The sequence below is a fragment of the Annulohypoxylon truncatum genome, assembly GCF_022578515.1.
Source record: "Annulohypoxylon truncatum strain CBS 140777 unplaced genomic scaffold F4807scaffold_15, whole genome shotgun sequence".
Lineage (NCBI taxonomy): Eukaryota > Fungi > Ascomycota > Sordariomycetes > Xylariales > Hypoxylaceae > Annulohypoxylon > Annulohypoxylon truncatum.
This window is the reverse complement of record NW_025953801.1, coordinates 375,826-400,706: the sequence shown is the minus strand read 5'-3', so window position 1 is coordinate 400,706 and position 24,881 is coordinate 375,826. Positions and strand designations below refer to the sequence as shown.

Sequence of the window (24,881 nt, the reverse complement as noted above, 5' to 3'; positions counted from 1 at the left end):
TTCGCCAAATCAATTCAGCGTATGCAAGTAACAAGTATCTAGATACTGCATTAGTAGATATTTAATTACAGCAAGATTAGTGGATAGAGAACCCTCGATAAGTCAGTAGCTTATTCTTTAAGCTCAAATGATTTGGCGGGATGCATCCGACGATCGCCCACACTATCCTTGTAATTGTGGGTCGGTACTCGATACCTTCGAGTGCCCCACCAAACGCGTATTCAAACGCGTCTTCGCGTTTGTCATTTACATTAATTCATATTAGCCTTCAACCCTGTACAACAGCCATTTCAGTACTTTCAACAGCAATCCCGTACAGTCTCTCGTCTTTGAGGTATCCCAATCCTAACCTCTTCAATTGACCTAAGGATGATTTTACCTTCGTCTCCGGTCGTCTATCCGGCCAGCTCCTCTCCCGTGGGAGCAGCCAAACGGGCAAAACCGCATCCCGATCCTCATCCACGGCCTCGTGCGAAAGGTGGTTTTCTTATCGATGATGACTCCGACGAGGACGACGTTTTACAAGAACCTGCATCCAAGAGGCGGATGCTTAGCAGTCCCAGCGAGCATGCAGCCGCCGAGTACACCGAACCATCTTCGCCTCCACTCACACTTTCAAATCCTGGACTTAAGGAGGTTAAATCGTTTTCACTCGAATCTACTTCACAACCAAAGGCCAATGAGAATGAAAGTCAATTCGCTACGATGAAGTCTTTATTTAACTCTAGCAACGTATCATCTATTTTCGATCGGTTCGCTTCTCGCCAAGCGCAAAGCAACTTGAAGATCACAACATGTTCGGGGAAGACGATTAATATCAAACAACGAAAGCCGGGTGCTGGCGTGTCCTATGAACAGATGGTTGCCTCTCGATCAAAAACGAAGGAAGGCCGAGCAAGGAAGAGTTATTATGGCATTGATATTCATGAATTAATAGAGGCTACTTCTAAGGAACTGGCCAATAAGCCTTCGACCTCGACGCCCGTCCCTGATGAGCCGATGCCTTCTGTGGAACCCGCCAAGAAGCCGAAGAAGTCCTTATTGTGGACTGAGAAATACCGTGCTAGGAATTTTATGGATTTAGTTGGCGACGATCTGACGAATCGACAAGTTCTACGATGGTTGAAGAGATGGGACCCTATCGTCTTCCCGGGGGCGGCAAAATCGAGACATGTTATAAGGCGGCCCGGCGCGAAGGTGGAGGCCGAGGAGGAAAAGCCGCACCGCAAGATATTGATGCTCACGGGGCCTCCTGGACTGGGGAAGACTACGCTCGCCCATGTCTGCGCGAAGCAAGCAGGTTATGAAGTAATGGAGATCAATGCCAGCGATGACCGTAGCCGGGACGTCGTAAAGAACCGGATTCGTACGAGTCTTGGCACGGAAAACGTCAAGACGGTGCAACAAAATAAACCTCAGGATGGAAAGCAGCAGAAGGTCGCACGCCCCGTATGCGTAGTGGTCGACGAAGTTGATGGCGTCGTGACAGGCTCCGGCGCCTCAGGAGAAGGTGGTTTCATAAAAGCCCTGATAGATCTAATTACAACTGGGGAGAAAAATGCCTCCGGGCAAGAGACAGCCGCTCAGAATTCGGGGCGTCGAAAAAAGAAAGGCGACGATTTTCGTCAGATGCGTCCGCTCATTCTTATATGCAATGATGTCTACCATCCGTCTCTGAGGCCTTTACGTCAATCGAACCTAGCCGAAGTTATCCACGTTGGCAAGCCTACTATTGACGCTGTTGTAACTCGCCTCAAGACCGTTTTTGAGAAGGAAGGGATTCCATGTGAGAAAGATGCTGCGCGAAAGTTATGTGAAGCGGCTTGGGGTATGAGCAGCGGTATTGACGCCAAAAAGGGCGCTGAGAGTACAGCTGAAGGAGATCTACGAGGCGTTATGGTTGTTGGCGAATGGGTTGCAGGCCGTGTTAGGTCTGCGTGTCTCAAAGGCCCACCATGTTTAACGCGACAATGGGTTGAGCGGAATATCATCCATGACCTATCTCATGGCGGTGGTGGAGCAAGAGGCGTAGGACGGGGTAGTGTCAAGGATATTGTTACCCGTGTCTTCCAAGATGGAGCTGGATTTCCTAAGAGTAACGTACTAATCACGGCCCCTTCATCGAAATACCGCAATGAGCAGCCAATAGCACAGCTCGGATTCTCGGAGCAGCAAAAGAAATATGGCATGGAGCGCCTGAGAGAAATGATCGAGACCAGTGGTGATGTGGACAGGGTCATGACGGATGTGTTTCTGGACTACCCTAACCACGAATTCAACGACGATTCGTTCTTGAGTAAGCCGGATTGTGCTTACGAGTGGATGCACTTTCACGATACCTGCTCGTCCAGGCTCTTTGGAAGCCAAGACTGGGAATTAGCCCCGTACCTCTGCCAGCCTATCCTTGCGTGCCATCACTTATTCTCGGGGCCTATCCGGCGTAGCAACCTAGGTTATGAACGAAAGTGGGGCGGCGGTGATGCTGACGACGCCCCGCCGCTCCCCTTCTCGGGTGCGAGAGCCGACTTTCTTGCACGCGAAGCCGAAAAAGAGAACCGCGCCATGCTCCAGGCGATGCAAGCTCAGTTACCACCCAGCCTCATGCGCTCTTTCCGCAGCCCCGAGGATATCGCGACAGATTTTCTTCCGTACCTTATCCGCTTAGTATCCCCGGACGTGAAACCAGTTGTCGTTGGAGGAAGCGGAGACCAAAAAGGTACAGCGAGTGTCCGAAAGGATACCGAGAAGGCTATGGTGAAACGAGCCGCAGAAACACTAGCGGAAGTTGGCATTGAACTTGAGAGAGGAAAGATCGAGAGCGAGTCCCCATTCAGTAGGGGGCCGCAGTGGGTGTACCGTATGGAGCCGTAAGTACCTCATTCTTAGAGATACAAAGTCTAGAGCCCAGCAGCTAATAATTTGTAGCGATCTCGACAGCTTGGCTACGTTCGAAACTTCAGCTGCTGTCATCCACGGCACGCATGTCCCGACACGTTATGCCGTACGACAGGTGCTAGATCAGGAGCTGCAGAAAGCGAAGTTGGAGCGCGAGAAGCTAGCACGACAAGCACGATTCACGGGTCGTAATCCTCACGCCGCGGCGTTCGAGGACATGCCTTTAGTCTTTAACGACAAGGAGAATAAGGCTTCGAAAGCAGCCGAGCTACCCATTCTAGGGGTGAAGAAAGACTTCTTCGGACGCGTCATCCAGAACACGGAAGCTCGCGCGCTGAAGGAAACGGATGGCAACGGTAGACCTAGGAGCAAGGCTGGGGATGAATCCCTCGCGAAGGGCGAGACGAAGATCTGGGTTACGTTCCATGAAGGCCTGAACAATGCCGTACGGAAACCAATTTCTCTAGATGAGCTGCTCAGGGGGTTGTGACGATGGCTAATGTACAGGTTACTTGGGTTTAAATGCACAATAGGGGTTGGAGAATAGGGGTTGGAGCATGGCTCTAGGCGTTCGGAATATAAGGTAATAGCATTGCGTTTATCAAAGGAGATCTACCTAGGTAGCATGTATCATGACATCCTCCATACTCCGAGTCTACTTCTCTATTCTACGGGGACCTTGTTGTATCAATGCTCGTACATAATTCATGATCGTACATTTAGTACACTAGAAAAAGGGGCAGATACCTTTACCAAGGTCATTAGCCAGACTTCCCTTCCGCCTCTCCCATCTGCTCTAAAACGCCGCGAAACATATTCGCCTCGGCTGCCATCTCCTCGGCGGACCGCGCGTGCCGCTCCGAGTCCTCAATACTCTCGAACTCGCCTCCCGCCTCCGGCCTATCCCCGAATTTTGTTCGAAGTTTCTTTAGCTCTCGATCCCATCTTCTACCATTAGCACTAAACTTTTCTTTTCCCCTACGTAAACAACCACGTATGGGCAGATCCCAACACTAACTAATCGGGTAGGAAGCCCAAATTTGCAAAGGTAGGAGGGGAGAAAGGGGGGTAGGGGAAGGGGGAAAAAGAGGAAAATCTTACAAGGCCCCGCCGACGTTACCCTCCTCCGCGGCCATAAGCTGGTATATGCGGTCGCCGGGCCCGGACCCTTCCTTCGCGGTGGCGCCGCGGATCCGCGGGATGACGTGCACGTGCAGGTGCGGGACGGTCTGGCCGGCCTCGACGCCGTCCTGGATCGCGATGTTGAAGGAGCCGGCCTCGGGCACGCCGCCGCCATCAACACTGCTACTGCTACTGCTGTCGGACGCTTGCGCTGCGGCGGCGGCGGCGGCGGCGGATTCCTGGTAGAAGTAGTGCCGCGCGAGCATCCGCTGCACGCGCTGCACCGCCTGGAAGAGGTCCGTCAGCTCCGCGGCCGCGAGGTCCGTGAGCCGTTTGTGCGGCTGCCGCGGGCAGATCAGGACGTGGCCCGGCAGTAGCGGTTTGAGGTTCACGAGGGCGAAGGAGTGTTGCGTTGTGAGGAAGACCTGGGGGTTTGGGGCGGTTAGTTCTGATGGTGGTGGTGGTGTTCATCATCTATGATTGCTTATAGTGTCGGGGAGTGGTGGTATGATTAGACTGATATATATAACTCTCATTTTATTATGAATTATGCACATCTTTTTAATCCATGTGAAGGAGGCCCTTATACAGCTTCTTGTATATCGTAATGGTCACTGGTGACCTGGGTAAGTGGGCTTAGCTCACCTGAGGTGTGACCTCGAATGACCCGAAGAAGATGGGTCCCGCAGGCCGCGAACTCATCTTTCGTTGCTGGACAGTACTTGTGAAAATGAGATTGAATATTGACGAGCCGCCTTTGCGTATCATATTCTTGAGTAATTATCTAGATGAAGTATTGTCATTTATAAACAGGACATACAAGCAGGTAGTTACATGCAGCATTGAGGTAATTCAAAACCCAATATATGCAACTAAAGCGAGTTTGACAAATTCGAAATTGCTATATCGAGGTTGGACACAGATGACAGTTATGACGTAGTCAACTAGAGCCCGGAGTTTTTGTGCCTTCCTCATTTTGACACTATTTCTTTCCATATTCTTTTCCATTCGTCGCAGTCTTTAAATTAACTTTGCATCTTAGTAATTTTGCCATCTTAAGTTGTCTGCTTTAAGACGATTCGACAACTTCAAGATGGAGATGCATTTGCTGATTACCCCCACTTTAAGTAGGGGTCATTCGGCAGTCGAAATCCCTGGGACCACTTGGCTAAGGAGACCCATGGGTGCAAAGTTGTGATTTCATCCGATTTATAAGATATTCTTTGACAACCTTGGAAGTTTTACTACGACGTCGTATGTTGGAAGGGGTCCGTTGCAAAGCCTCACCGCCGGCCCAGACATTGCGGTCTAGACAGCAAGGGGTTGACAAGACAGAAGTTTGCGAAACCTTTCAACGCTCAATAATATATTGCTTTCTTACAGAATGTATGGGATAATATATGGGATTGTTTGCGTAGGTTCGATTAACGAATAACAGTCAAGAATGGAGAGATATCTCGGTACCTGTGCCTACACTATCTTGCGAGCTAACGTAGCAGCGTAGATCTCCGTCGGCCGTAGGACGAAAAATTAGGGTCACATTTTGAACCGCGGAATGACGCCCTACAATAACAAGACACTAGGCCTTATAACGACATCGGAGACATGCGAAGGAAGAAAAAATGGCGGTGTTAGTATCAACCTTCACGAAAGCCATAGAAACTATTATGTAAAAGTAACACATCTTGTTGGTCCGCCCCCTATTATCTTCAAAGCGTATTGATGCTAAGTTATAGTGTAGCATCCTAATTTTCCCCGGATTTTTTGCCATGGGATAGAAACTATTAAAACCCTTCAACCACCCTAAATTTTAAGCAGTTTTCTGATGTAAGAAGCCTTCGTACATACTTGCCTACTATATAAGTATAAATAATAACACCAGATTAAGAACATTCCCAAAATATTCCTTACGTCAGGAGTGACTGAAACTCTCAAGTCACTCCGTCTTTGACGACCTAATTAGTTAGCAGCGAAGGTCTTCTATGACCCTCGCGCCACAACAAAATGCAGATGACAGCTGCCTCATAAATCAAACTGTCCCGGCAGCGGCCCAGGGGGTCCTGGTGCCTCTGCCGGAGCAACTTGACGAAAAGAGTCAACTCAACTCAGAAACCCAAACCCAAACCATTCCTAGGTCTGGTGAAGAACGCGCGAACCAGATGGAGCATCCCCCTCCCGTCGCGAATCCCGTCTTGCAACCATCGTGCGAAAGCGACGACGACGATGAGGAGTCCGACTTCCCGGAAGGCGGGCTGAGGGCCTGGCTCGTCGTCCTCGGCTCCTTCTGCTCCATGGTCTCGGTGTACGGCATCATCAACGTCGCCGCCGTCTTCGAGTCGTACTTCTCCACACACCAGCTCGTCGGCTACAGCTCCTCGACCATTGGCTGGATCTTCAGCGTGTACCTATTCATCGTCTTCTTTTTCGGAATCCAGGTCGGCCCCATCTTCGACCGCTACGGGCCTAGGTATTTGATCGCCGTTGGCAGCGTGATGTGCGTTGCGAGCCAAATGCTGCTAGGGCTATGCGAGGGTTAGCAAACTAATCGCCCATGATTCTTTCCCCTCGGCTATACACGAACTAATAAATCCGGAAAATAGAGTACTACCAAATCCTCCTAACCTACTCCGTCCTCGGCGGCCTCGGCGGCGCGCTCCTCAACGTGCCCGCCTACGGCGTGATCGCGCACTTCTTCAAGGCGCGGCGCGGCCTCGCGACCGGCATCGCCGCGACCTCGGGGTCCGTCGGCGGCGTCGCCTTCCCGCTGTTCCTGCAGGCCGTGATCCCGCGCCTCGGCTTCGCCTGGGCGACGCGCCTCATCGGCTTCATGCTGCTCTTCCTCGCGCTGGTCTCCAACCTGCTCGTGCGCTCGCGCCTGCCGCCCAGCCCGCGCCCGCTGCGCGTGAGCCCCGACTGGTCCCTCTTCCGCGACCTCAAGTTCGCCCTCTGCTGCGCCGGCGTCTGGTTCATGGAGTGGGGCATCTTCACCCCGCTCACCTACATCGTCTCCTACGCGAGCGCCCACGGCCAGGACTCGCGCGACGCGTACACCCTGCTCGCCCTCCTCAGCGCCGGATCCTTCTTCGGCCGCTTCTTGCCCGGCTTCTGGGCCGACCGCTTCGGCCGCTTCAACGTCATCACGCTGACGAATGCGCTGTGCGTCGTCACCGTGCTCGCCTTCTGGCTGCCGGCCGGCGACTCGCGACCCTTGCTGATTACGTTCGCGTTGACCTTCGGCTTCGCTTCCGGCAGCAACCTAGGCCTGTACCCCGTGTGCATCGGCCAGTTATGCGAGGCTAGGGAGTATGGTCGCTTCTTCTCGACCGCCATGATGGTCGGCAGTTTCGGCACCCTGTCTAGTCTGCCCATCGCTGGCGCACTGCTGGGCCTTGGGAGTAACGAGGAGCAGGGCTGGCTAGCGGTGATCCTCTTCACGGCACTGTCGTACGCTATTGCCATGAGCTGCTTCCTTGGGGCCAGGGTGTTGGCGGTTAGCTGGGGAGTGACAAAGGTGTATTGAGTAACTACGTCTAAATATTGGCGTCGTTTAAGGGAAGGGGGCGTGTATTGTTGTCTTACGCGGGTGGGGTAGGAGAAAATGTTGATGAGAAGGGGTAGTAAGTAAAGGTGTAGTGTAAAGGGGTTGGTCGATTTTTAAGGGGTATTGGTGGTTAAGATGTAGTAAATAGTGATTGGGGACGGCGGTGATTAAAATCGTATATGTATGACAAGATAACATGAGACGGAGAGCTCTCATGCTGAGGTCGTGATGCCGTACACGTATTAGATCTAACCTATATATATACCTGTTCATATGAATTGTCCATCTCTGTGCTGTTGATGATTGGAACATAAGGTCATTCTTAGCCAGAAGCTCGCTGAGCTTATATAATTGACACCATCTAATAAACGCCTATGCGATCCAATAATACCAAGATACCTAGTCAACACTACACCAATATCTAAGTACGCCCATATAACTCAGAATTTGACTCATCGCCGCCCACACCAGTTTACCAAAAATTTAGCAAAATGGTACATATATACGATTTAAATTCTATACGTTTGAAAAGAAAAGATTGCATAAAGCAAGGTGTCAAGAATGACTGACTCATATCGCATTCCAACCTCTTAATATTTCTTTATATGCCCAAAACTTCTTCATCGGATGTGGTATCTGGAGCTGGAGCGTCACTTGAAGCTTGTGACGGGACTGCAACGTAGTCTTCTTTCAGGTATACTATGCAGGAATTAGTTGACTGCCTCGTGCGTTTAGGGTGAGGGTAGACTTACAATGAGGTCTCACGAAGAAACTCGCAAAGACCACCAACCCGAAAAGAGACGCCAATAGGACGAAGAATGCTTGTGGGAATGTCTCAACTGTCCCAGCGTATAAGCCATTGAAAAGCGCAGGAGCAAAGACCCGCCCGAGCGCGTGCAGTAACCCGATTGCTCCTAATAAGGAGCCTACACGCTCGGCTGGGACGTGCTTCGTGATCGAGCTTTGGATGGTAGCACTTGCTAGGCCACCAAACGCCGTCGCTAGACCGCACAGTATGAATAGTTCCTCTCGGCGGACAAAAATGTAGCCAAAAGTGCCTATGGCATCACTGAAAAGAGCAATTCTTATAATCCAGACGTCTAGGTTGTCGGCGCCAGAGTTCGTCTCAACTACGCTCGCGTCCCCGCTCTCGCGTCTTCGGCGACGTAATGGTAGGACACGGAATACGTAGTTGATAATCGGAAAGATGCAGAGAAGGATCACAACGCGTACCAAGCTCACAGCCGATACAAATTGTGAAGCTTGCAAGGTTCCCCAATTAAACATATACTCGGAGTAGAGCACGATGACAATATTCGCGCCCATTGCGGAGGATAAAGTCACTGTGTCGATAAGAGCGAGGAGAACGAGATTCCGCCGTAAGCCGCCATTGTCTCGCCCACTCGGAACAAGCATCTTAAGGGGTGCGAATGGGTTAGCGCTTAGAACCGCCGGTAGCCAAGTTCCCATGTGGTCATCTAGGTACGAAGCAACTCGGGGCCCAACGAAATTTCCTACTGAACTCGGAATTCCTGATCTTAGCTGCATAGCTGTCGCTTCGCTCTGGGCTCGATGCTTCTCCCTTGCGGCCATCTGCCGTTTTTTAGATATCGACTCAGGCATAAAGAACCAGAAGAATAAGATGACGAAGGTGTGGCAGCCAAGGACAACGTAAAATATTGACACCAATGAGCCAGTCCATTCGACGAAGTAGCCAGCAATGAGAGGACCGAATGCCAAACCGGTGAATAGACATGCGTGGAGATAGCCGATATACACTCCGCGTTTTGAAGGTGGAGCGCAGTCGCTCGTATACGAATGGCCTAATATGCTGCCCGCTGTGAAAGAACCGGCGATACCATCAAAGAATGCGCCCAGGATTAACCAGTGGTAGCTAACCGTCTCAGGGAATTTCGCAGCTAAGATGGTGACGACCTCGTTTACTAGACCGCCACAGGACGCCATCACCATAAGGCGTTTTCGACCATATCGGTCAGACAGCGAACCCAGCTTCGGCGCTGTAAGAGCGCTAAGGGCACCTGTGAGAGCGCTTATCACAAGCGTGAAAGTAGCAACGTTCTTCTGAACCCGCGGATCATTGCATTGCGGATTGTCGCCGCCCAGGACGACCGGCAAGAATATAAAATCCGGGTCAATCAATTGGCGCTCGCTAAAATAGTTGCGACATATTAAATCGACAATTCTAACGGTTGTCGTTTTGTTAGTGACATCTATACTGCTCATGCAAGGGTGGTGGTGCTGCATGACTTACAGGTTCACCTTCGGTACAATGACGCCACCGAATGCAAGTGTGAATAAAAAATATGGCCCAAGAAGCCAATAAACCTGACTTCGAGGTTAGTCCTCGCGTCCTCCAAAGCTTTATAGGTATGTATATAACCTACCGATGGTCTCCGATACCATGGGAGGCCGATAAAGTCTTCATAACCTATCCAGCTCTCCTGTCTCTTTCGGCCCCCGTCGTCTTCTGTCGCATTATTCCTAGTGTTTGCGCCGACCAGCGGACTTGTTTCCGTTGCTCCCTCCCGTCGTTCTTCTTCGTCGTCTATGAGTACGATCTGCCTGCTACTCCTCTGGACGGGTTGCGCATCGCTTGCCATCTTGACTATTCAATCGTTGCGCCACTATGACCGGTTCTCGACGTTGCCGGACGTTATGGACAGCCGGGTGCGGTGTCCGCTTTCCACGTACGTATGTTTTAAGCTATCTATGTATACCGGGAATCGCGGATGTTTCGTTATGATATGGAATATGAAATGACTTGGTCTCAAACGAAGGATCCCGGAATGCTTATCTTATGACCGACCCACTAGAGAATCAATAGAACTCAAAGCGACGCCTTTACTCGGGACTCGAAGAAGGTCAATGGTCGACCTCAACAAGTCGGAGGAGAGTTGGGAAAGAACGTAAAGATATGTCCCATACCCGAAACCCTGATTAAATGATACAGGATACCATTGGTCTATCTAAGTCGATGATGTGTACGGAGGATGCCAATTAAAGCTTGAATTGCTGGAATTTGAACTACCAGCGTCCAAAGTGTACGGCGCTAGGGGATTTGGAGAAAATGATGTGAAGAAGCGCGAGGGTACCCATATCAGTCGAATTCCGTCTCTTTGGAATTGGCTGGGTTTGATTTGTCCTACCTACCAAGTACCTAGCGGCTAGTGCCTTCCAAGTTCCATGTTACCAACGTGGTGCTACTGAACGACTACATGGATACTCGTATCTTTGAAGTCTCCTAGTTTCCGACACCCCTATTAACCGGTTGCTTTACGTGAATAGAAGCTTAATGCTGGTACTTCACAAATACAGCCGCGGTATGTATTATGTACATTTAAATCGGAATTGGATGTTCTCCGTCAAACGATCGTATCTGGGGTCCTCCTACCCACCTACCCCGGTCGATCTAATCAGGTTAATCTCGTTCCTGATAAACGACTCGGTGCTTACCAATCCGATCTTTTCGTCGGAGCATTGAAGGTTTCAACGTTGGACCCTCCAAGTACATATGAACATGTGGTTTCTGCGGACCACAAATAACTCTCAACGTTAGTAGGGTATGTATGAACTTCACTTTATATCAAAAACTTAAGTGTAGAAATACCATACCGAGCCAGCACCGGAGTGGAACACGAATGCATTGCGTCGACTTGTCAAAACAGTAAGATAAGGCACAGCCTGTTGTAATTGTCGCCAGCACATCGATGACGCAGCGTCCCGTGCGATCCTGCGGTGCAACCTGCGACCCTCAAGGTTCCAAGGTATTCGCATTGATATAATCGGGCATCTAGAGTTCCCCTCCGGCCATCGGCAAGTTCTTAACTCCGGCATAGGATTACATAGTTGATATGTGCATAGTAGAATATAGTCATCAATTCAATAATATATCGTGCCTGTCTAATTCATACCTATTTTTCCCATCCGATCGTTTAACTGGTACAAGATAACTCTTCTGCTAAAACAGAAAATAGCTAGGTAGAGCTGGTAGAGCTGGTAGAGCTGGTAGAGTAAAATATATAGATATACGCAAACAGTGAGACAAGTAATACTGGAGTAGTGTTTTGAACTGCTCCCAACTACCAAATAGCAGTATTTTTAGAACCTGCGAAATCCTAGAAATATGCGCTCTATACTGACGCTGTAGAAGTGTTCTCCTGTGCAGCGAAAAACTTCTTCGACTCGGCGCACCGTTCACTCTTACAGCCAGGACACCTTAGACCCATCTGGTAAGAGCATGAGATGCCACTGTCTAGGTGAGTCTTTGCGAGGTCTGCGAGAGCATCGATGAAGATGGGACTGCCATTGAGACTTTCTATCCGCTTAACGGTGTCCGCGTGGCCGGACTCCCCGATGACCTCCTTGTCGAGCTCGAAGAGTGTTTCGATGTGATCTGAGGTAAATGCAATAGGGATAAGGACGAGATCTTTCTGTCCCTTCGCGACGTATTCCTCGACCGACATTTGAGTTTGAGGGCCTAGCCATGGCTGAGGACCAACCTGTGACTGCCAGCATAGTCTATAAGGGTTAGAAAACTTCAGGCGCTGCATTACAGCATACACTGTTGCAGCAACTTCGGCAGGATACGGATCACCTAAACCCATTACATGTCAGTTGTGTTTGTCCGGATTTATTCATTCAAGTCCTTACCTCGATTTACTACCGTCATTGGCAAACTGTGGGCGGAGAATAATAAGACGACTTGGCTTCGGCGGTCTTCTGGATATGACGCCAGCGTTTTCTCAATATTATGGGCGAAAGCTTCAACCAGGCCCGGATGTACCGGCCACCTGTCGATGACGCTCCATTGAATGGTACCAGGTCCAGCTTTGCCTTCTAGCCGTTGCCGCCATTTCCACAGCTCGTTAAGACTGCTTCCTGTCGTGGAGCAAGAATATTGGGGATACTGTGTAAACGCCACAGCTCTTCCTCCCTTACCGTTCCCGAAGCCATCTGCCAGCAATTGATTGTACATCTCCTCGGTCAAAGGATCTGCGTAGCGAAATGCGACGTAGGGTTTGTGCGGCGCTGTCTGGGGCGATATCCGGTCGAGAATCTTGCACATTTCTTCGTTTTGATATTCCGACCACTTTCGAATGGGCGAACCACCTCCAATCTCTGCGTATTGTTTTTGGATCTTCGGTGTTCTTCGTTTCGAGATGAGAGGACCGATGTAGTTTTGCAGTCTTCCCAATGGTATCAAGTCACCATCTGCCTGCTCACATATTAGGATTGCGCAGAGATGCGTGGCGGCGCATACAGATAACATACGAACAATCGGCTTAGAAAGTCGCCAACTTCATTTAGAGTCGAGGGACCACCCATATTCAAGAATACCATGGCCGTTGGGCCCTTTGAGCCAGTCGCATTTTGTGTAACAGGTGGCACGGGCGTTGCGAATGATCTCGTTTGCAGCGCGCTATTCGATAATCGTAGGCTCAACGAACTAGCAGTACCAGCTGCTCTGCGCGAGAGCTGTGCGACGGAACGGCGAGAAGCCATATTGCACGAATTTGTTTCTCTGTATTCTCAGTCTAGGATAATTTGAAATGGCGACACCTTAAAACATTAAATACGAAATTTCTAGACAATTGAATAGTTCGGTGGAGAGATTAGTGGCGATTTGCATTTCTGGAATATCGCCAAGTCATCGACATTGGGAAGCTTGCGTTCAGCTATCCGCGGCGCCCGTTCCTCGTCCTTCAAGGGGCCAATGAAGCATGCTTAATTGCCTAGCAATTCTGTGACGTAATCTACCATTTAAGAGGTTAGACTCCTTACCAGCATGATACTATCATCCATATATACTAGTTATATAAATATCCACCACATTGCATCCATCCTTTTTCTTTCTTTCTTCCTTTCCCTTTCCTTTCTCAAGTTTGTATAAATTATAATTTATCCCACTCGAATGAAACGATGTAACAAGCTTGTGGTTGAAAATGGCATAGGTAATAGACCATTCAAACTCGCTATGGGCATAACGAGGTGCTATACCGTTCTAACGGAACTCCACATATTACGTAATGAAAATCCGCTTAGGCAGGAACTCAGTGGAAGTCACCTGACTCCGCGATTACTTCATAGAAACCACTTACATCATACGCGCCTGATCGCGGCATCTGCCTAAACAATTAAGCTTCATAATTGAGATTATTTGCCAAAAAATGAAAATGAAATAACTTCACCATCTCGTGCACGCTGTCGTAAAGACAACATATTTCCTTACTTTTTACAACATCTTAACACCTCTCTCACTTAGTGTTCCAAGCTCATTGGAGTAGAGACATAAGGCCCACCATGGCAGATCGCCATGAGAAGAGGGATGAGGAAGAGGAGGAAGATGAGATTGGTGAACAGGTGTGTCATTATGTCTATTTTTATGAGATTTCTCCGGACTAAACGTTGATTAGGATTATAAAGCTCAGAAGGATGCTCTTATCTTCGCTATCGATGTTAGCGAGTCGATGCTTCAGCCGCCTCCCGAGTCAACTGACAAGAAGGCGGACAAAGACCCTCCTGTGTATGCTGCTTTGAAGTGTGCCTACCAGGTGATGCAGCAACGAATTATATCTAATCCGAAGGATATGATGGGCATAATACTCTTTGGTACTGAAAAGACAAAGTATCGAGATGATCAGAATCTCCCTTACCCTCACTGTTACGTCTACACCGACCTTGATATTCCCGCAGCCGAAGATGTGAAAAACCTAAAAGGTCTTGTCGAAGAAGGCGAGGGTGCCGATGAGATTTTAGTTCCATCTAGTGAGGGTACTCAGATATCGAACTTGCTTTTCCTAGCAAACAATCTCCTCACTACCAAAGCCCCAAATTTTGGATCTCGGAGATTGTTTATTATTACGGATAACGATGACCCCCATAAAGATGACAAGAAACTTAAGGAAAATGCGGCATATCGTGCTAAGGATTTATACGATCTTGGAGTCACTATCGAGCTCTTTGCAATCACCCGTGGAGACGAAAAATTCGACTTCAGCAAGTTCTATGATGTAATTTTCATGCTCATGCTAGCTTGGTTGTTCTATTCACTGACATAATTCAGGATATTATCTATCGTGACCCAACTGTCGAGGAAGCGCATCCAGGAAAGATTTCAACGTCAAAATCCGGCAGCGGTCTAACACTCTTGAATTCGTTAGTCTCCAATGTCAACTCTAGGCAAACGCCAAAGCGGGCATATTTCAGCAATATGCCACTTGAGCTTGGCCCTGGACTTCAAATCTCAGTGAAGGGGTATAACATCATTCAGCCGCAGACCCCGGCGCGTAGCTGTTACGTTTGGTTGGATGGCCAGAAAGCGCAGATTGCCGTAGGTGAAACCGCTCACATTGCCGAGGATAGCGCCAGAACGGTTCAAACCGGTGAAGTGAAAAAGGCCTATAAGTTTGGAGGCGAATACGTTTATTTTAGCGAAGACGAGCAGAAGTCCATCAAGCAATTTGGAGGCCCGATAATACGTATTATCGGCTTCAAGGACAGATCGCAATTAGGATTTTGGGCATCGATCAAGAAATCGATCTTTATCTTCCCAAGCGAAGAAGGCTATGTTGGATCCTCGCGTGTTTTCACCGCGTTGTGGCAAAAGCTATTGAAATCCAGAAAGGTTGGCATCGCATGGCACATTGCTCGGACAAATGGCAACCCTCAGTTGGTTGCGATTATTCCCTCCAGGTCGCAGTCGGACCGTAGGACGGGAGTCGACTACATACCTGCTGGCTTATGGCTTTATCCAATTCCCTTTGCCGACGATTTACGCGAAGCTCCCGACCAGGTCAAGCTTATCCGAACCACAGACCAACTGACTGATTGTATGAACAAGGTCATTGGTAACCTACAATTGCCAACGGCTACATACAATCCATCAAAGTATCCAAATCCCGCACTCCAATGGCACTACAAGATCCTTCAAGCTCTCGCGCTGGAGGAGGAGGTTCCCGAGACGCCAAATGACGCTACCGTCCCTAAGTACAAGGCTATCCACAACAGGTGTGGCGAGTACATTCAGGACTGGTCGCGGACTGCGGACAATGTTTTAAGCATGGTCAAAGATGCCCAATCCATCAAGCGGGAAATGGAGAACGATGACGATGACAATGGGCCTAAGCCAGCGAAGAAGGCGAAAACAACAGCAGCAAAACCCGGGTCTGGTAGCACAGGTATGAACAACACTGAGCTGAAGAAGAGATATAATGATGGCACCTTGTCAAAATTGACGATACCTGAATTGAAGCCAATACTTAGCGATCGTGGAATTGACGCAAAGGGGCTGAAGAAAACTCTCATCGAGAGACTTGAGGAGTGGATTGAGGAGAACGTGTAAATAGGTAGAGGACTAGGGGCATGTACCGGCTAAGACAAAAGGAATCCAGATGTAGTCTAATCTTTGGCGTTGGGAGTGGCTATTCTTTCGGATTACTTACCTACTAGACACTTAGTATTGTAAAATGATACTGGCTTCCTGTGTACCTCTGCGCTTGACAAATTCTATTACGGTTGGTTGCATACTCCGTCTTGTATCCCGGTACCCTTTTGTGGAGCCAAGTGTACCAACCACTTGGGTACGCCATGTCCCTACTAGCCACTCGATTTTGTGTTTAGCCACAATTACCCCAGAGCCACGGCTTGTCATAACCTACGCGTTTAACTTATTACATCTTAAAACTATTCCTAGCGAGCGATCTAAGCGGCAGCCGTGGAGGAGAGCGGGATGATACTATCCCGACATTCTTCATGCCGTCGCCGAAATGGATGCTCTCTTGAATCTAGATTCTCCACGAGGCAACTATGTGTGTAGTTCTATCCGAGAAATACAAGACAAGCTGCATCATAGCCTCATTTCGAAGTCGTCCGATACGCGCGCAGAACATACCTCCATTACCTTCGAATTCCGACATAATACGGTCTTTCACCTAAATGCAGACACAGAGAATAGCAACCCCGATGGCTCCATCAATCCTACAAGCCAATCGCAGCAACAAGCTGTTGCTAGATCTGTAAATGTTTCCGAAACGGTGCAAAACCAACCGGCCGACGACCCTGTGCTTCAACGCACTGTCGCAAAGCATATAGTTGGTGCGATGGGAGTGATCGACAGTAGCTCATGGGTAGTTCGGCAGGTTTCTAGAAGCGCGCAAGGTTGGAACTTTACGTACATCTGCAAAGACTCGCTGCAGGCGTGGAATCGCGCAAACGGGAAGAATGCCGAGCAACCTATAATTGCTAGTTATAGTGGCCCAGGTAGTCTGGATCCCATAAATTCCTGTAAGGATAAACGTTGAACTGTAATACGAATGAAAATTCTAACTTCACTGTAGCTCGCCCTGCCTTCGACTGTCGTGGCACCCTGACGATCGCTTTCTCGAAATCCGCCAGAAGCGTCATCGTCAAGTACAACCATACACCTATCCACAAAACCGTCCAACAGCTATTCGAGCTTTTGGCGCCAGATCTACCACCTCCGCCGGTGAATAAAGGCAACGCAAGCAATCAGCGAACGCCAAAGGTTAAGCGACCCCCGCCAACCGAAGGCGAGGAAGGAAGCCGCAGGAAGCGCGCGAGGAAGAAGGGCAAGGCACCGGAAGCGCCGATGGGAGATCTAGCTGATGAAAGTGATCAGGCCGGTCAGGTTAGCCAGAAAGGAGCCGAATCGCAAGATGCGGTTCTGAATGATGTACATTATACGTCTGTTCTAAATGTCCCCCCAGACGAAGCTGCTCGACGCCAACAGACAGCGATACAACTCCTTACAGCCAATGACATCGATCCAGAGACACTTTCTCCGGAACAGTTCGAAATATTCTCAAATCAGTCACCTGAGTTGCAGGCAGATTCATTGAAGATGCTGGCGGTGCATGGTGCAGAGAAGTTGAAGATTGTTCACCCGACTGATGTGGATCAACACACACCCTCTGCTTCCACGCCGGCTGGAGAACAGTCCTCTACTGTAAATCCCGCAACTAGGTCGGGGTCACAATCTACTCCTACAACAACTGAGACGCCTACTAAGAGGCGTAATCGGAAGAAAAAGTCGGATGTAGCAGCAGCTGCAGTTGGCGCAGTGGTCTCGGTCGAACAAAATGGTGCAGTCGGGACGACAGCTTCTACTTTAAAGCTAACTCTGAGGAAGACGCGTGGCAATTGTCAGACTTGTAAAAGTCGGAAAAGAAAGGTGACTTTATATGTCCTGTTTATTAAATGCTATCTCGATACTAACAGCGTTTAGTGTTCGAAAGAACATCCTAGTTGTTCTGTCTGCCTTAAATCCGGCGTGGAATGTGTTTACTTACCTCCTAAACCACGCCGAAGAAGGTCGGGGAAGTCTGGCGAGGTGGTCGACAACGAAGATTCCGATATGCCCGGGGAAGATGAGCAATTCCAAGAACCTGATGACGGGCAAGCCGTAATGTCAATATCAACAGCTCCAGCCCCAGACCCGCATTCAGAACAGCACCTAGAACAGGACCAAGAACAGCATTCACAATACTCAGGACACTCAGCGCAGCACTCCGTGCATGAAGTTGTGTCACCACTCCCTGATCCCGACAATGAAGAGTTTATACCAGACCCAGACATCTTATCGGCCCCTATTGAGCACCAACCAGCTGCACAACCACCTCCAGTACAACCTACTACAAACTATTACTACCCTGGTTCTAGTTCTGGACTCACATTCCCACAAGATCATCAACCTCCATCTGGACATATGACAATGTCTACATTGACATTCCCGGAATCTCAGACTCGCGGGACTCAATTCGAGTCCTCTCCCAATTTGACATTCTCATCCGCCTCTCACCAGAACGACCATTCACCAGCGCCGACTCATTCACAATTAGCTCAAGCGACTAAACAGAAGAGGCAAGATAAGCCAGCTGCCAGTCGCCGTAGCCTTCCGTCAAGTCAGAATAAACAAACACCGGTCCCAGTACCGACCATTCCGCAGCACACACCTGGTTGGAATGCCTCACTCACGCCGGAACAAGCCACCTCCTCATCACCAAAGCTGACCAAGCAACAAGCATCCAGGCGGTCAAGACAGCGCAATTCCAATGTAGAAGCAAACCAACAAGCCTACGATAATAACATACAGGTAACAGCGTTACCGCAGGCTGCGGTGCAAAAGCCGAACCAGCCATCACCAATGAGGGGTTCACCATACCAAACTGAGGCCCAAGCTGTAACTCAAGCAAAGCCCCAACAAGGCCAAAGATCGCGAACAAATACACCTGTCACATCCACGTCCCGCCCTCCTCCTCAGGCTCCCCAGGCCACCATGAACACAGCCTATACCACAGCATCGTCAAATTCGATACCGAATTATGACTCTTATGGACGTTATAATAGCTCAACTAATGCCCAGTACAACAATGCAAGCAACGATGAGGGCTCGTCTCGCATTGCTTATACGCCTGGCTCATACCACCCTAATACAACTACCACGTCGACATCATACCCGTCGGCGCCTGCATATGATTATTCTCGAAGCACTGGATCGACTAATCCTCTTTCTCGTGCACTGGATTCATCCGCTGGATATAGCAGCACCAGCAGCCCCACAACCAATCAATGGACAACTTCGCAAACTCGAGGTAGTCAACCGCACACCCAGTCACACACAAATACTACCTATGCCATGGCGCCGACTACCGCATCTACATCCCACAATTACGGGACAAGGTCTGTCGATAGACAAACCTCCCGCCAGAATGTCCCATATAGTCAACCGCAGCCCCAGCCTCAGTCCTATGGATCTTATTCGACACAACAACCCAATACGAACCAACAAACCCAGCAGAGTTGGTACGGCATAACCCCTAACAATGGCAATAGTGGTGCAAATCAGCACAGTTACAGTAGTAACCGGAGCAGTGGTTATGGTGGTGCCGCCGGCTCAAGCCAGGCTACATACAACAGCCATAGAACTAACCCTGCCAACTATTCGGGACACGGCTATAGCGCTGGTGCAGATGATCAGGCATTGTATGATCTATTGAGGGCGAGCAACTCCGCACACTGATCCTATTATTGTGCCTATACGAGGACAGTGAATTACGCTTTTGTTTGATAATTCGGGGTTACCGAGACCATTTCGGGGTTCTAGGAGCTTGGAGCGGGATTAGTGGTGATAATGAACTACATACGACTTCGAATTCACATACAATGCACCTAGATGTGTATAAACTAAGGGGCTTACGTATTTGCTTTGGACGGGGTGGAGATGGCATGGTATACACGGCTACGGCAACGGGCCGAGACTCGGCAGCGGCGTAAAAGGATTAAGAAGTCCGCGGATACAGATGTGAATAGCTTGAGTGATACCCGATACGCGCTCTAGACGGGATAATATAAGTCATTTAAGAACAGTCGCCGGTTAGGCGAATTCTTCGATCTCTTGCCAGTACCATATGTATGCCGCATCTAAACCGAACCAACTGACTCGCAACAGGTGTCAGGGGTAAGGGGGTAAAGGATATATACACCTTTTCTATCTACCATGCGCTGTACATCATAAACAGACCATACGTCCAAATCTCCGGTCTAATATCTATGTAGGTCGGTTATCTACAACATCGCATTTGACCATTCATCTACACATCTACGCGCGCTCATGCACAAGTCGACCTCTAACCCAGACTTTCTTCACATTCCTATCATCGCCATTATACACCCACTTAGCAACGCGATCCTCCACCCGCTCCCAGCCGAAGATATCCACGTTTCCGCGATCCGCCATGTCGTCTTCGGCAGGCATCTCGTCGACGAGGCCCAGCCCGATAAGTTGCGCGTCCCACTCCATGCCGACCTCGAACCCGCCGATCTTCCCGCTCAACCCGACGACCTCGGCGCCGCCCCGCGTAGCCAGGTGCAGCACCTCCTCGACGCTGAGCCTCGCGCGCTCGCGCTCGGCAGCCGGGACGTGGGCCCATTTTCCCATGGGCATGGCGAGGTGGTTCGAGACGAGGGCAGCGTGGCGCGCGGCCAGGAGCATGCTCGGGCTGTACCCGCCGCTCACGTCGGTGCCGAGGCCGACGGCGATGCCCTTCTCGAGCAGCCAGCGGACGCGGGCCTCGCCGCTCGTCAGCGCCGAGTTGCTGGTCGGGCAGTGCGAGACCTTGGACCCGCGGCGCGCGACGAGGTCCGCCTCCTCGCCTGAGAAGTGGACGGCGTGGGCGAGGATCGTGCGCGCGCCCAGCAGGCCGTGGGCATCGTACACGGCGGCGTAGTTCGCGGCTTCGGGGAACATGTCCCGCACCATCTGGATCTCGTCCGCGTTCTCCGAGATGTGCGTCTGGATCGGGATCCCCGTCTCGCGGTGCAATTGTCCGAGTGCCTTCATCGCCTCCCGCGTGCAAGCGGGCGCGAAGCGGGGCGTCAGGATCGGGGACACGAGTTCGAAGGAGGCGTCGATGCCCCGAATATGGTCGATCGTCTCGCGCGTCGCGGCGAGCGACTGCGCGGGCGATTCGTCGAGGTAGTAGGACGGGCCAATATGGTCCATACACACGCGGCCGACAAAGGCTCGCTGACCCATTGAGAGACATAGATCTGCGAGGAGGTTCGTGGACGGCACGTGGATCGTGGCGTAGTAGACAGCGGTCGTAGTGCCGTGAGCCAGCGTCTGACGAATGCACCGCGTGTAAACCCTACGGGCCTTTGGGAGCGAAGAGAGAGACGCTTCCATTGGAAATGTGTAGGTATTCAACCAGTCTAGTAACGTCGACTTGCCAAATATTCCCGCGTTGGGATACTGCGGCGCGTGGATGTGCGTATCTGTTGTCTCTGGTAAGCAAAGGAGTAAGGAGCAGACTTGCATTACAAAGAGAAAAGGGGGACTCATGTAAACGTACCAATGAAGCCAGGAAAGAAGAATTGGCCATCCTTTGCTTTCGTGACGTCGACATCACTAGCTTCCCAACCAAGCTTGGGGTATAGTATCTCTTCGGCCTTCTTCTGATCGTATTGCGGCTCAACAGCAACGATCTTGCCGGACTTGTCGACACAGACTGCAGCATCGTGAAGATATTGGAGTTCTCCGAGCTTGATGCTATGTATGAACAAGCCTAGGAACAAATGGTTCTTCTCATTGCTTAAGGGGGCCATGACCACTTTCTCTCTGACTTGACTGCCCACGTCTGTACGACGTCCCTAGAGTACCTCTTTAGACCCTGATATATATCCAATATAGATCCGAGATCCGAAATCTGGACCTCTTACCAAAACGCTTGCAAGCAGACCACCTGCTATGATGCCGGTTGCGCGCTGTGGTCAGGAGTAGGTAATGTGGTGGGATGTCACAGGTCCTGTGAGACGGAAACTACCCAATCCGAATTCACGTTATCCTTCCTCAATCACACCGGATCCAACCTATTTCTTGACCCGGCCACGCGGTGACCTTTTACTCATAAGTGACAAATCTCAACATGAGCGAACGAATGTCCAAATTCAGGTTATATGCGTTGGAATGACGTAACATGTAACAGAAATTCAAGAATCCAGATTAAGAAAACTATTTCAAGGACGAGGAAAAAAAGAATGAAAGGGGAGATTCTGGATCTTATGGACTCAGCGGGAGTAAGGGAAGACTAAGGAGACTAAGCGACGTTTTAGACGGCCCCAGCTAGATAAGGCAATATTCTAGATTAGACGAATATGGCAGCACCTAAGGGCGTTCCTGCATCTACTAAAGCCTTGCCGAACCTTACCCAGGACCCGACGTGGTGGCCCGTTCTGACAACGTGTATGGGCATTTGTGACGGAAGTGTCCACCGGCGTACAGCATTTGTGGTGACGTCCGATAAAAGCCGGTTGACGCCGGCACCCGAGCTAGCTTTCCCATTGGTGCCAGCTACATACAGTAATCCGCTTTCCTAACCCCCACTAAGACTTTGAGTTATCGGTCTCTTTAGTCATTACACAACCATTGAGTTCTCATTTTCGGGGACGAACCAAGAGACCTAGCAAACACCACGGAACATATATTTGGCATGATTTACATTATGCTTTATTCATTTACTATATTGTCTTGTTTGCTTTAAATCTGGAGTCCCTCGTTTCAAAAAGAGGAGTATATTCGAGACCTCGAGTCATGCATCAAACATACTCAGCAACGCTTACTCATCGATGAAGCCGGTTATCGCAGTTCACTGCTTATGCCTTTCTCTTTTCCCCTTCTCTTATTCCTTGTCACCCCTTGATGATATGAAGATATAAAGATATATGTTGAATATTCCCTTGCAATAATGACGTTGTGTCAGCTCCAATGTTTCAGAATATGGTTATGTTTTCCGAATATCCTTTATTAAACCTTCATGAAGTATTAGTCAACTTAGCTGTATTAAATAATCCATGAATACCTAATGTACCTTCCTAAGCCTCGAAATCGAGCATTGCCTATTTGGTTGAACTAGATGTGAGCACTGAGACATGTGCGTATTTCCATTCGTAAATACTATTTTACCACTCTTCTCTCAACTTTTACCTAGTTATGAGTTTCGAGAAGCTGTCATACACAATTTCACATATTCGCAACAAATGCTATAGGCGGTGTGACTCGCGACAATGCTCACATCTCCTCATTGGCCCATATTACGAAATACCATACTACCGAACTCTGCAAACCGAGGGGTCCCGGCAAAATAAACGCCTAGACCAGGCATATTATTAGAAAAAAGGGGGGAGGGGCAGAAAAGAAACTCCCCAGATCTAGCATCGACGCTGTCTTACACTACCCCAAAAATCACCCGAACCCCAACCCCAAAATATAACTCGTCATCGCAAGTCCGTTTGTTGCCTTTTGTCAACTTGTCTCACCTACGCAATCACCAACGGAACCTAAATCCCGAAACACAACAACACATCCCAACTAGTTCGGATTAGATACTTACTTAATTTCGTGCGCAATTGCCTATCGTCTCTAATCTCCCGCACCAGAATTCCTCGGCGGCCAACCCCAGCCGCCCCCCTCCCCCCCAAAACCCATTAGCTCCTCCCCCTCCCGCCGGACCAGCATGCCCCTCCGCATAGCCAGCCTGGGCTCCTCCTTCGCGGCCGGGCCCAGCATCCCGCCGTGCGTGGACGAGGACGCGGGCCGCTCGGGCGCCAACTTCGCGTGCCTGATCCAGCAGCGCGTGCCGGGGTCCTCGCTGACCGACCTCACCGTCTCGGGCGCCGTGCTGCCGAACCTGACGACGGAGCCGCAGGAGCGGGGCAGCCGCGTTTTCCCCCCGCAGATCGAGGGCCTGCCCGCGGACGCGGACCTCGTGTTCGTGCTCGGCGGCGGCAACGACATCGGCTACGTCGGCGGCATCTTCGAGGACACGCTCAACGCGTCCTGGCTCGGCGCCGTCGCCCTGAAGATCCGCGGCACCGGCGGCGCCCCCGTGTCGACTGCGGACCTCGACGTCGACGGGCTCGCGGATAGGTACGCCGGCGTGCTCGACGCGATCCACGCCAAGGCGCCCCGGGCCCAGGTCCTCGTCGTCGAGTACCTGACGCTGCTGGGCTCGCACGTGCGGGCCGGCAAGGACGTGCCGTTTGGCGAGGACCGCGTCGCGCACCACCGGGCGGTCGGCGCGCGGCTTCTAGAAGCCACGGCGAAGGCGGTCGAGGGCCGCGGCGACTGGTGCCACGTCGTATCCGTGGGCGCGCCGAGCGAGGACCACGCCATCGGCGCCCCCGAGCCCTGGGTCTCCGGCTTCTCGTGGAAGCTGTTCTACTCCGGCGGCGCGTACCACCCCCGCGCCGAGGGCATGAAGGCCGTCGCCGACCTGATCTACAAGAAGCTCGTCGAGCTGAAGATTGTGGACGATGGTGAGCTGTGATGGTTGGCGAGGTGGGGCTTAGGCGTGACTTCGTTAGGTATAGGCAAGTTTAGGTGTCGAGGTATCTACACCGTGAGGACTTGAGCCGAATTTGAGTGATATGACGTTAAAGACTCCGGCTTGGAGAATGCCGTGGGGTAGAATATTGCATGAAGATGAAACGGGATAGTACCTGCATGTAAATCATGAGTGGTTTATATTGAATCTTGGATATGGTAGAGATCATAGGGTCGGAAGAATGACATAGCTAGGTGCATAGGTATGAAGCATAGAATGTACAAACACTCGAAATAGTTGTGGTTGCGTGGGTATGCGAGAGCTCACTACTGAAGTATATTGATGAAAATCTACATATTCCCAAACCGTTTAAAATGACCGGGCTATTCATACTCTTCTATTAGACAAGTCTTTTCATTACCTATAGAATCAATCATTAGGTGTATGGACTATCATTGATGATT

The 24,881-nt window shown here is 50.3% G+C and overlaps 9 protein-coding genes across 9 annotated transcripts; 5 read left to right on the top strand and 4 right to left on the bottom strand.

Annotated features, from left to right (window-relative positions):
* Positions 1-260: 260 nt before the first annotated feature.
* F4807DRAFT_424909 (uncharacterized protein) lies at positions 261-3,509 on the top strand. The gene is made up of 2 exons (XM_047997923.1): positions 261-2,867; positions 2,926-3,509. Exons 1-2 carry the CDS (start codon positions 370-372, stop codon positions 3,383-3,385), a joined length of 2,958 nt encoding a protein of 985 aa, XP_047854449.1. The 5' UTR covers positions 261-369; the 3' UTR covers positions 3,386-3,509.
* Positions 3,510-3,520: 11 nt separating this feature from the next.
* F4807DRAFT_78567 (HIT-like protein) lies at positions 3,521-5,010 on the bottom strand. The gene is made up of 3 exons (XM_048003486.1): positions 4,663-5,010; positions 3,997-4,442; positions 3,521-3,840 (listed from the first exon to the last, which is right to left on the bottom strand). The coding sequence occupies exons 1-3, from the start codon at positions 4,783-4,785 to the stop codon at positions 3,657-3,659; spliced, it is 753 nt and encodes a 250-aa protein (XP_047854448.1). The 5' UTR covers positions 4,786-5,010; the 3' UTR covers positions 3,521-3,656.
* Positions 5,011-5,821: 811 nt separating this feature from the next.
* On the top strand, positions 5,822-7,829 carry F4807DRAFT_424902 (MFS general substrate transporter). The gene is made up of 2 exons (XM_047997922.1): positions 5,822-6,549; positions 6,618-7,829. Exons 1-2 carry the CDS (start codon positions 6,000-6,002, stop codon positions 7,535-7,537), a joined length of 1,470 nt encoding a protein of 489 aa, XP_047854447.1. The 5' UTR covers positions 5,822-5,999; the 3' UTR covers positions 7,538-7,829.
* Positions 7,830-8,014: 185 nt separating this feature from the next.
* Positions 8,015-10,674, bottom strand: F4807DRAFT_78414 (MFS general substrate transporter). The gene is made up of 4 exons (XM_048003484.1): positions 9,964-10,674; positions 9,831-9,904; positions 8,311-9,761; positions 8,015-8,257 (listed from the first exon to the last, which is right to left on the bottom strand). Exons 1-4 carry the CDS (start codon positions 10,177-10,179, stop codon positions 8,160-8,162), a joined length of 1,839 nt encoding a protein of 612 aa, XP_047854446.1. The 5' UTR covers positions 10,180-10,674; the 3' UTR covers positions 8,015-8,159.
* Positions 10,675-11,556: 882 nt separating this feature from the next.
* On the bottom strand, positions 11,557-13,248 carry F4807DRAFT_424897 (ferrochelatase-domain-containing protein). The gene is made up of 3 exons (XM_047997921.1): positions 12,851-13,248; positions 12,230-12,794; positions 11,557-12,173 (listed from the first exon to the last, which is right to left on the bottom strand). The coding sequence occupies exons 1-3, from the start codon at positions 13,079-13,081 to the stop codon at positions 11,710-11,712; spliced, it is 1,260 nt and encodes a 419-aa protein (XP_047854445.1). The 5' UTR covers positions 13,082-13,248; the 3' UTR covers positions 11,557-11,709.
* Positions 13,249-13,683: 435 nt separating this feature from the next.
* Positions 13,684-16,064, top strand: F4807DRAFT_424894 (ku70 protein). Its single transcript, XM_047997920.1, has 3 exons — positions 13,684-13,939; positions 13,993-14,589; positions 14,643-16,064. Exons 1-3 carry the CDS (start codon positions 13,880-13,882, stop codon positions 15,918-15,920), a joined length of 1,935 nt encoding a protein of 644 aa, XP_047854444.1. The 5' UTR covers positions 13,684-13,879; the 3' UTR covers positions 15,921-16,064.
* A 186-nt stretch (positions 16,065-16,250) lies between these two features.
* Positions 16,251-17,334, top strand: F4807DRAFT_78392 (uncharacterized protein). Its single transcript, XM_048003483.1, has 3 exons — positions 16,251-16,861; positions 16,915-17,166; positions 17,217-17,334. The coding sequence occupies exons 1-3, from the start codon at positions 16,345-16,347 to the stop codon at positions 17,228-17,230; spliced, it is 783 nt and encodes a 260-aa protein (XP_047854443.1). The 5' UTR covers positions 16,251-16,344; the 3' UTR covers positions 17,231-17,334.
* A 2,630-nt stretch (positions 17,335-19,964) lies between these two features.
* F4807DRAFT_424889 (guanine deaminase) lies at positions 19,965-22,336 on the bottom strand. The gene is made up of 2 exons (XM_047997919.1): positions 21,448-22,336; positions 19,965-21,370 (listed from the first exon to the last, which is right to left on the bottom strand). Exons 1-2 carry the CDS (start codon positions 21,698-21,700, stop codon positions 20,196-20,198), a joined length of 1,428 nt encoding a protein of 475 aa, XP_047854442.1. The 5' UTR covers positions 21,701-22,336; the 3' UTR covers positions 19,965-20,195.
* Positions 22,337-23,106: 770 nt separating this feature from the next.
* On the top strand, positions 23,107-24,852 carry F4807DRAFT_424888 (SGNH hydrolase). The gene has a single exon (XM_047997918.1). It carries the CDS (start codon positions 23,608-23,610, stop codon positions 24,418-24,420), a length of 813 nt encoding a protein of 270 aa, XP_047854441.1. The 5' UTR covers positions 23,107-23,607; the 3' UTR covers positions 24,421-24,852.
* Positions 24,853-24,881: the final 29 nt, after the last annotated feature.